Below are 9,506 nucleotides of genomic sequence, written 5' to 3' on the forward strand. Positions count from 1 at the left end.
AAACCATATGGAATGCCAGGGTCAAACACAGGTTGGCAATACTCTACTCACTGTATATCCCTACACTTTAAAAATACTTAATATTTGAAAAAGGGACAAGATCTCCCATCCCTACATTTTAAACAAATACTTATTGGAGATGTTGTCTTTTTCACCAGATGTATTGACCATTAGAATAATTTTTTTTATTATTTTTGGGTTTTCTGGCCACATCCGGTGATGCTCAGGGATTACTCCTTGCTATGCACTCAGATATCCTCCTGGCTTGAGGGACCAAATGGGACGCAGAAGTATCAAACCACCGTCTGTCCTAGGCTCACACGGGCATGACAGACGTCTTACCATTTGTGCCAAGCTTCTGACCCCCTATTACAATAAATATTAAATAAATTGTTTTACTTTTAGGGGCCAGAGCAATGACACAGCAGTACGATGTTTACCTTACACATGGCTGATACAGGACGGACCTGGGTTCAATCCCTGTTGTCCTATATGGTCCCCCAAGTCAGGAGCGATTTGTGAGAGCACAGCCAGGAGTAACCCCTGAGATTCAATGGGTGTGGCCCAAAAAGCAAAGAAAATAAAACAAACGAACAAACAAAAAGTCTAAACTTGATTCAGTTTTCTTTTCTAAGGGAATTGCTTCAAAATTTTAGGGAGCAGCTTTGTTATCTTAAGAGACAAAAATTTATAATCCATTCTGTTTTTTTTTTTTTTCCATCATCTAAACAAAGACAGTCCCATTGACATCAAAAGTTCTATTGATAAGAACAGATTTTCTGGGGCTGAATTCAGGCATTTTTCTTACATGCAAACCTGAGTTTGATCCCAGGAATCTCATATGGTCTGCAGAGCACCAGGAGTTAATATATTCTCAGTGTACACTGGGTATGGCCCAAAACAAATCCCAAATCAAAACAAACCAAATATCTTTAAAATAGAACCCTTTATTAAATTATTAAAGTGATCATGTTTGAAGGTCAATTTAATAATTAAATTCTACTTAATATTGTAATAAGACTGTAAAATCACTTTTTTTTTCTGAGTTAATTAACACAAGTTTCTTGAATTACATTAGCCCTGATATGCAGGTGATGTCTATTAAACTCTGGCTGATAATAATGGCAGGGATAAAAGGGGGAAGAATGAGGAAGAGGAGGAAAAAGAGGAAAAGGAAAAGGAGGAAAAGGAAATGGAGGAAAAGGAAAAGTTCAGGATTGATACCTGAGCTGTACCGCCTCTTACTCAAAGACAAATAAGCAAAACTACAAATAACAAAAATAAAATTAAAGGTACTTTTGTATCTTGTAGGGAAAAAATGGGGACTAGTTAATGTCTAATGACTAGTTTCAAGTAGTCCAATTCTTAAAAGGCATGAAATTATGCACATTCTAAATCTGAAACTCTTATATTTTTGAAGTTATCAGAAGTAAGTGGGGCTGGAGCAATAATAGTGCAGCCTTGCATGTGGCCAACACAGGACGAACCTAGGTTTGTATCCAGTCATCCCAAATGGTCCCTGAGCCTGCCAGGAAAGACTTCTGAGCACATAGCAAGGAGAAACCCCTGAGCACAGCTGGTCTGATCCCTCCCACCCAAAAGAAAGAATTACTGATAGTGTTTTAAATTACATACTCATGTCTTTATTTCCTATTTGATATATTTGAGTGATTATCAATTATGAGCCCTCCAAATTAATTAAATATTATAAATATCTCTTTATTGCTTGTGCAATTTTTAATTATTAGTGTATAAGATATGTTGGGGACTAAAAGTTGGAGTGCCTGTACATCTCTCCCCCTCACATTCTTATGTGTAATCCTAATTATGTTTGGTAGTATTTGAACACAAGGCCATTGGGTGAAAACTAAGTCATTATTCATTCATGAATGAAATTTCTCCCAGAAACTGATTCCAAAATGCCATATTGCTTCTTATGTAGATAGAGGCAGAGTAAAATGTAATTTTTATCTTAAGGAACCATGCCTTATTACTACTTTGATCTTGGACTCCCTTCCTCTCAGCCATAAAGGGGGGAAGTTATGTATTTTTTCCTAGTTTGTAGTATTTGTTTAGCAACACAAATATCCTAACTTCTTTCACATGATTTGGTTCATATACTTTTTTTTAAATCTTTCTCCCATTATGTGTTGAAGAAAGATGTCCTGATTTCATATTACTTGTTCCATAACCCTAATCCCACAACAATCACATTACCATCTATCTTCACATTTTATCACTATATCTACATAAGTGCTGCTGCTACTAGAAAAAAGTCCAGAGGAGGCTACAGAGTTAAGGAAGAAAACATGTGCTCAACCATGAAACCTTGGGAAAAATAAGGTGAAACATATAATGTCTTTCTGCTTGTTGGGAGATGTACCTACCAATTACATAAAGCCATCATCAAGACATGTGTTTTTTTTGATTTTCATTTTGGGTCCATATCTGACAATGCTTAGCAGTTACTTCTATCTCTCCTTGGTGCAATTACTTCTGGTGATGACACTGGGCCACCATATAGATTGCCAGAGATGAACTCTGGTCAGCCACTTGCAAGACAAGTGTATTTGTACAGCTCAGGCCCCAGTCTAAAGAAATTTAATTTATTATACATATCTTATCTGTAAAGGATCTTTTTCTTATTTCTATCTTTCTAATATTTCTTAATGGTATTCTGACAAATATGTTCCACTGTTTAATATACAATGTGTCTTCTTCATGAAGTTGTTATTTAAGTTTAATATTAATATGTAAATACATGCTTTAGTATAATGGTCAGCCCTAAATTTTATTTTCTTTATAAAACATATTTAATCAGTATATTGCTTTATTTGGAATATTAAATAATAAATATTTATTTGGGGCTAGAGCGGTGGCACAAGCAGTAAGGTGACATCCTTGCCCACGCTAGCCTAGGATGAATTGCAGTTCAATCCCCTGGTGTCCCATATGGTCCCCCAAACCAGGAGCGATTTCTGAGTGCATAGCCAAGAGTAACAACTGAGCTTCACAGGGTGTGGCCCAAACCCCGCTCAGAAAAGAAATATTTATTGAAAATTAAAAATCCCTTAAATTTTATAATTATTTTAAAGAGCTGAAATATTTTGAAGAATCTCAGATTAATTTTGGTAAAAAGCATGTGATTTTAGAACAAGTTGCTGCAGTCTTTGAGATAGTAAAGAATCTGTTTTCAGATGGGTGCAAAATAATTGGTGAAATCTAATTGTAGTCCTCTGTTTTACTAAATAAACTATTTGCCTCCTCCATCCTTCTCCATCCTCCTCCAAACTCAGGGGCGTTTCCTGTGTTTTGGCAATTTGTTAGTAATTGGAAGAATAATATATAATCAAAACTTGATTTCATGCCTGATTTGATTACAGAGTACTGATTAAACCAATGATAGCAAGTTTCATTTAATTCAGTGATTAGGATAGGAGTGTTTTTCCATATATCTCTGGTAGAGTAATCACTTAGTTAAAACTTCCTTTTCTATATGATGGAAAGGCCTGAGTCAGACATTAAATAATTTATTCATTATTTTAATGAAAATTTATTAGCATAAGTTTAGAGTTTCCTGAAAAACCGGGAATCTAGTTCCCTAGGTAAATGAAAACAGAGTAATTCTTGTTCTCTTGAGTTTAATGACACCCATTACTTCATAGTCATGACAAGTCCCATTACTACATTTTACTTTTTATAATGTGGCAGTCTTGTAGGCCTAATACCTGACATAGCATTCGATAGCTTGCCCAGTGAGTTTACAAGTTAATTCATTAAACCAAATCATTTTCATTAGACACTTTCCTCATCCATTACTACCAGCACTAAAATAAATCATTTTATTCTATTATAGTAAGTGATACCTCTGATACATTTATTAAGTAAAAGTGTTCTCTCAAATTCTCACATTCAATTATTCTTGTCACCATCCACTATGGAGAGGGCTCTTTTTGGAATCATCACCCAAAATGATAAATTCTAGACTTTCTTATCAGGTTTAGTCAGTGTCTATTTTTCCAACCACATCACCTATTTATTACAAAAACCTCCCATGAAAACCAGCAGTATTAATGGTAGTCTGAATGTCGGCTAAAAAAAGAAAGGCAACACAGCTCTGCTTCTTTAAAACAAAGTTTGACTTCATTCATGTTTAGGAATCCCTTCCTTCATAATTTAACCAAATTATACTTGCATCACAGACTATCTTTACAATTTGTCTTCACAATTATTCTTATATTAAAATTAAAATTAAAATTAAGTGGTACAAGCGGTAGGGCATTTGCCTTGCACGCACTGACCTAGGATGGACAGAGGTTTTATCCCCCATCACCCCATATGAAAGCAAGGAGCAATTTCTGAGCGCATAGCCGGAGTAACTCCTGAGCATCACCTGGTGTGGCCCCTCAAAAAAAACCCCAAAAAATTAAAATGTAAAATTAAAATAAAATTAAAATGTATACAGAAATTTGCCCAATATATCAATTTTATTTAGCTTCTGCTACATTTAGAATGTCCTACAATGATAGTAAGAACTTTCATTGTTGTCATATATTAATACATCATTATAGTCACTTCTTAGAAAATAATTTCTTAAACTTCTAATTATCTTTTTTTATTAATTTTGTAAGACTTATGTGATACAATATGTATTCTGAAATTTCCTGTATTTCATTTTTTGGAAACAATAAACACTGCTATTATGTTATTTTTGTGCAATTTTGTTTTTCTTTTTTCAAGTATAATGGTAAAAATATTTAAAAATTTTAAGGATAGGGGCCGAAGTAATAACAAAGCTATAGGGCATTTACCTTGCTCAAGGCTGACCAGAACAGACCTGGGTTCTATCCCCAGCATCTCATACTTTACCCCAAAGCCAGGACAGATTTCTGAGTACATAGACAGGAGTAACCCCTGAGTGTCAATGAGTGCGGACCCCCAAAAATTTAAGTATAGGGATCAAAAAGATAGTATAGGTGTTGATCCAAATTGATCCAATTTCAACCTCTAGCACCATGTATAATTCTGTGAGCACTGCCAGAAATGTTTCCTGAACACACAAAAAGAAGTAAACCTGAAGAAAGTCAAGTATGGTACCCCCAAAACAGGAACTACATTGTGAAACAGCAATACAATCAGAGACTCAATTTTTTACCAAATAAGTTAGCTTTTAAAATATCATTAGTTTTCATTAGCTAAGAAAATATGATAATATTAAAATATATATAAATGGCATATTAAATACATTGACTTATAAAATTTTATTGTATACATGTATTTTAGAATAATAATATGGTTTTCCCTTAATGCTATATATAAATTATATATATAAATTAAGATATATATATATATGTAAATATATATATAAATTTTTATATATTTAAGTAATATTAAAATGTATACATAAATGTAGCCAATATTTCAATTATATAAAATTGATGACTACTTAAAGATTTTTGTTAACATAAATAAGATTTTGATATATATGAGATTAATTTTTATAATGTTCTAGGAAATAAGGATCCTAAAACCCATTTTTAGGCATTCAATGCACAAAAAAGTTTAAAAAACAAATGTGGCATTTAATTTCTCTGAACATTTTATTTATTTTTACTTAAGAGCTTAATCCAATTAGTTAAATGTGGTTATTAATTTTTTGAGCTGGGCATTACACTTTTAATTTAGTTTTTTCATATTTCTATTAATTATATTTTATTACTACCTAATAATTTTATTATATTAATAATTTAAATTTTTAACTATTGGAAAATTATGTAGACATTGTTTAAGCTGTTATTGAGTCATATGGAAATTGTAGAGTCATTAACTCCTGGTCTATAGTATTACTACTAATAAATACTATATTTTTATGAATTTCTGCTGAGAGATACTATATGATGAAAGCCTACTTGAAATATAAATATGGAATTGGCTGCGGTCTCCTTCGGAGCGGAATGGCGTCGATTGTGAGAGGAATCGGCGCCTGAAGCGGTGGAACTCCTTCCCGGGCCTGCCTTAATTTTTTTTCTTAGCTTTGGAGAGTGCCAATATAGAAGACTAAACAATGGCTGACAACAGTGTATTAACATCCTCTACTGAAAGAACAAGCTTGGCAGACTCTTCCATTTTGGATTCAAAAATTACTGACACTTCTAAGGAAAACATATTTATTGTATCTGCTCCATATGTTGAAGAAGAAATGCCTCAGATTGAAACGAGAATGATATTAGTTCAAGAAGCTGGAAAACATGAAGAACTTATAAATGCCTTAAAGACTATTAAAATAATGGAAGTCCCTGTTTTAAAGATAAAAGAAAGTTGTCCTGGAAAATCGGATGAAAAATTAATAAAAAGTGTTGTTAATATGGAAATCAAAGTACCCTTTGTCAAGATGGAATCAGTGGAAGAATTTGAAAGTTTGGATTCTCCAGAATTTGAAAATGTATTTTTAGTCACAGACTTCCAGAACACTGTCTTTAATGACTTACATAAGACTGATTGTAGAGTTTTTGGACCACCAGTTGTATTAAACTGTGCACAAAATGGAGCGCCATTGCCTTTTTCATGTCGGCCTCTCTATTGTACAAGTATGATGAATCTAGCATTATGCTTTACTGGATTCAGGAAGAAAGAAGAACTGGTTAAATTGGTGACTTTGGTCCATCACATGGGTGGAGTGATTCGAAAAGAGTTTAATTCAAAAGTGACACATTTGGTGGCAAATTGTACCCAAGGAGCAAAATTCAGGATTGCTGTGAGCCTGGGCACTCCAATTATGAAGCCAGAATGGATTTACAAAGCTTGGGAAAGGCGGAATGAACAGAATTTCTGTGCAGCAGTTGATGACTTTAGAAATGAGTTTAAAGTTCCACCATTTCAAGATTGCATTCTAAGTTTTCTGGGATTTTCAGATGAAGAGAAAATCAACATGGAAGAAATGACTGAAATGCAAGGAGGTAGCTCTTTACCAGTTGGAGATGAAAGATGTACTCACCTCATAGTAGAAGAAAATATAGTGAAAGAACTTCCATTTGAACCTTCAAAGAAACTTTATGTTGTCAAGCAAGAGTGGTTCTGGGGAAGCATTCAAATGGATGCCCGGGCTGGAGAAACTATGTATCTATATGAAAAGACTGATACTCCTGAACTCAAGAAATCAGTATCACTGCTATCTTTAAACACACCAAACAGCAATCGCAAAAGACGTCGATTAAAAGAGACACTTGCTCAGCTTTCAAGAGAAACAGACCTGTCCCCTTTCCCTCCCCGCAAGCGGCCATCAGCTGAACATTCCCTTTCTATAGGATCTTTACTAGATATCTCCAATACACCAGAATCTAGCATTAACTATGGAGATACTCCTAAGTCTTGTTCCAAGTCTTCAAAAAGTTCCACTCCAGTTCCATTAAAGCAGTCAGCCAGGTGGCAGGTTGCAAAAGAGCTCTATCAGACTGAAAGTAATTATGTAAATATATTGGCTACAATTATTCAGTTATTTCAGGTACCTTTGGAAGAGGAAGGACAACGTGGTGGGCCTATCCTTGCACCAGAAGAAATTAAAACTATTTTTGGTAGTATCCCAGATATCTTTGATGTACATACCAAGACAAAGGATGATCTTGAAGACCTTATTGTTAATTGGGATGAGAGCAAAAGCATTGGTGATATTTTTCTTAAATATTCAAAAGATTTGGTAAAAACTTATCCTCCCTTTGTAAACTTCTTTGAAATGAGCAAGGAAACAATTGTTAAATGTGAAAAACAAAAACCAAGATTTCATGCCTTTCTGAAGATAAACCAAGCTAAACCACAATGTGGACGGCAAAGCCTTGTTGAGCTTCTTATCCGACCAGTACAGAGGTTACCCAGTGTTGCTTTACTTTTAAATGATCTTAAGAAGCATACAGCTGAAGAAAATCCTGACAAAAGCACGTTAGAAAAAGCTATTGAATCACTAAAGGAAGTCATGACGCATATTAATGAGGATAAAAGGAAAACTGAAGCCCAGAAACAAATTTTTGATGTTGTTTATGAAGTAGATGGATGTCCAGCTAATCTTTTGTCTTCTCATCGAAGCTTAGTTCATCGAATAGAAACTGTTTCTCTAGGTGAGCACCCTTGTGACAGAGGAGAACAAGTGACTCTCTTTCTCTTCAATGATTGCTTGGAGATAGCAAGAAAACGACACAAAGTTATTGGCACTTTTAGGAGTCCTCATGGTAATACCAGACCTACAGCTTCTCTTAAGCATATTCATCTAATGCCTCTTTCTCAAATTAAGAAGGTACTGGATATAAGAGAGACAGAAGATTGCCGTAATGCCTTTGCTTTGCTTGTGAGACCACCAACAGAGCAGGCAAATGTGCTGCTTAGTTTCCAGATGATATCAGAGGAACTTCCAAAAGAAAATTGGCTAAAGATGCTATGTCGACATGTAGCCAACACCATTTGTAAAGCAGATGCTGAGAACCTTATTTACACTGCTGATCCTGAAGCCTTTGAAATAAATACAAAAGATATGGACAGTACATTGAGTAGAGCTTCTAGAGCAATAAAAAAGACATCAAAAAGAGTTACGAGAGCATTCTCTTTTTCCAAAACACCCAAAAGAGCTTTACGTAGAGCTCTTATGACATCCCAAAGTTCTGTGGAAGGAAGAAGTCCTTCCAGCAATGACAAGCATGTATTGAGTCGTCTATCTAACACGTCATCATTAGCACACTGCTCTGGGTACTTTCAGCCCAGTCCTGGTGGGCTCAGATTACCCATTCTGTTTCCACAAGCAATGTAATTGGATTTTCTAAACATGTTAATATTCAGCGCTCAAACTCTACTGGTGGGTGCTCGCAAAACTCCTGGTTTCCATCTATACGTCAATCTGCCTCACGAGCTAGATTTTCAGAAATACTAGAAGGAAATGTTAATTTTTCAAATTTCAAAAAAAATCTATCCAACTCATCTTTGACATTTGTGAAGAATTAGGAGATATGCCAACCAGTAATGGAAACAAGCCTCGTGAAGTTTAATGGCATTCCATCTCCCTCCCTTGTCAGCCTTCCTTCCTTCTTTGAAAGAAGAAGTCATACTTTAAGTAGATCTACAACTCATTTGATATGAAGTTTGAAAGAACTTTTAAATTTCTGGAAACTTACAAACACTTCACGTTTAAATGAGAAACTGACTTAAATGGTACTTGTTATTAGCATTTGGTGTAAGCTGGAAAGAAGATAGGTAACACTACGCTGTGCCATTTCACTTTTTCTTCATTTAGAAACCAATAATTTAAGTTATTTGTAATATCTGTAACCCTACAACCTAATACAGTAATTTTTATTGATGAATGTAAAATACCGCTGTGTAATGTTGTGTAATGTCCACAAATGAATTTTGAGAACTACATATTTATATATCTATTTGTGCAGAAATTAGGAAATATAGTACTTGCTAGATAAAAATTTGTATAGATTAGATTATTGGAATCTTATGTTACATATGCTATTTATAGT

General features: G+C 34.4%; 1 protein-coding gene across 1 annotated transcript; it reads left to right on the forward strand.

Moving 5' to 3' along the window:
- The first annotated feature begins 6,039 nt into the window (after positions 1–6,039).
- Positions 6,040–9,176, forward strand: LOC126032417 (protein ECT2-like). The gene is made up of 2 exons (XM_049790090.1): positions 6,040–8,718; positions 8,760–9,176. The coding sequence occupies exons 1-2, from the start codon at positions 6,065–6,067 to the stop codon at positions 8,980–8,982; spliced, it is 2,877 nt and encodes a 958-aa protein (XP_049646047.1). The 5' UTR covers positions 6,040–6,064; the 3' UTR covers positions 8,983–9,176.
- Positions 9,177–9,506: the final 330 nt, after the last annotated feature.

Source organism: Suncus etruscus, chromosome 16 (assembly GCF_024139225.1).
Source record: "Suncus etruscus isolate mSunEtr1 chromosome 16, mSunEtr1.pri.cur, whole genome shotgun sequence".
NCBI lineage: Eukaryota > Metazoa > Chordata > Mammalia > Eulipotyphla > Soricidae > Suncus > Suncus etruscus.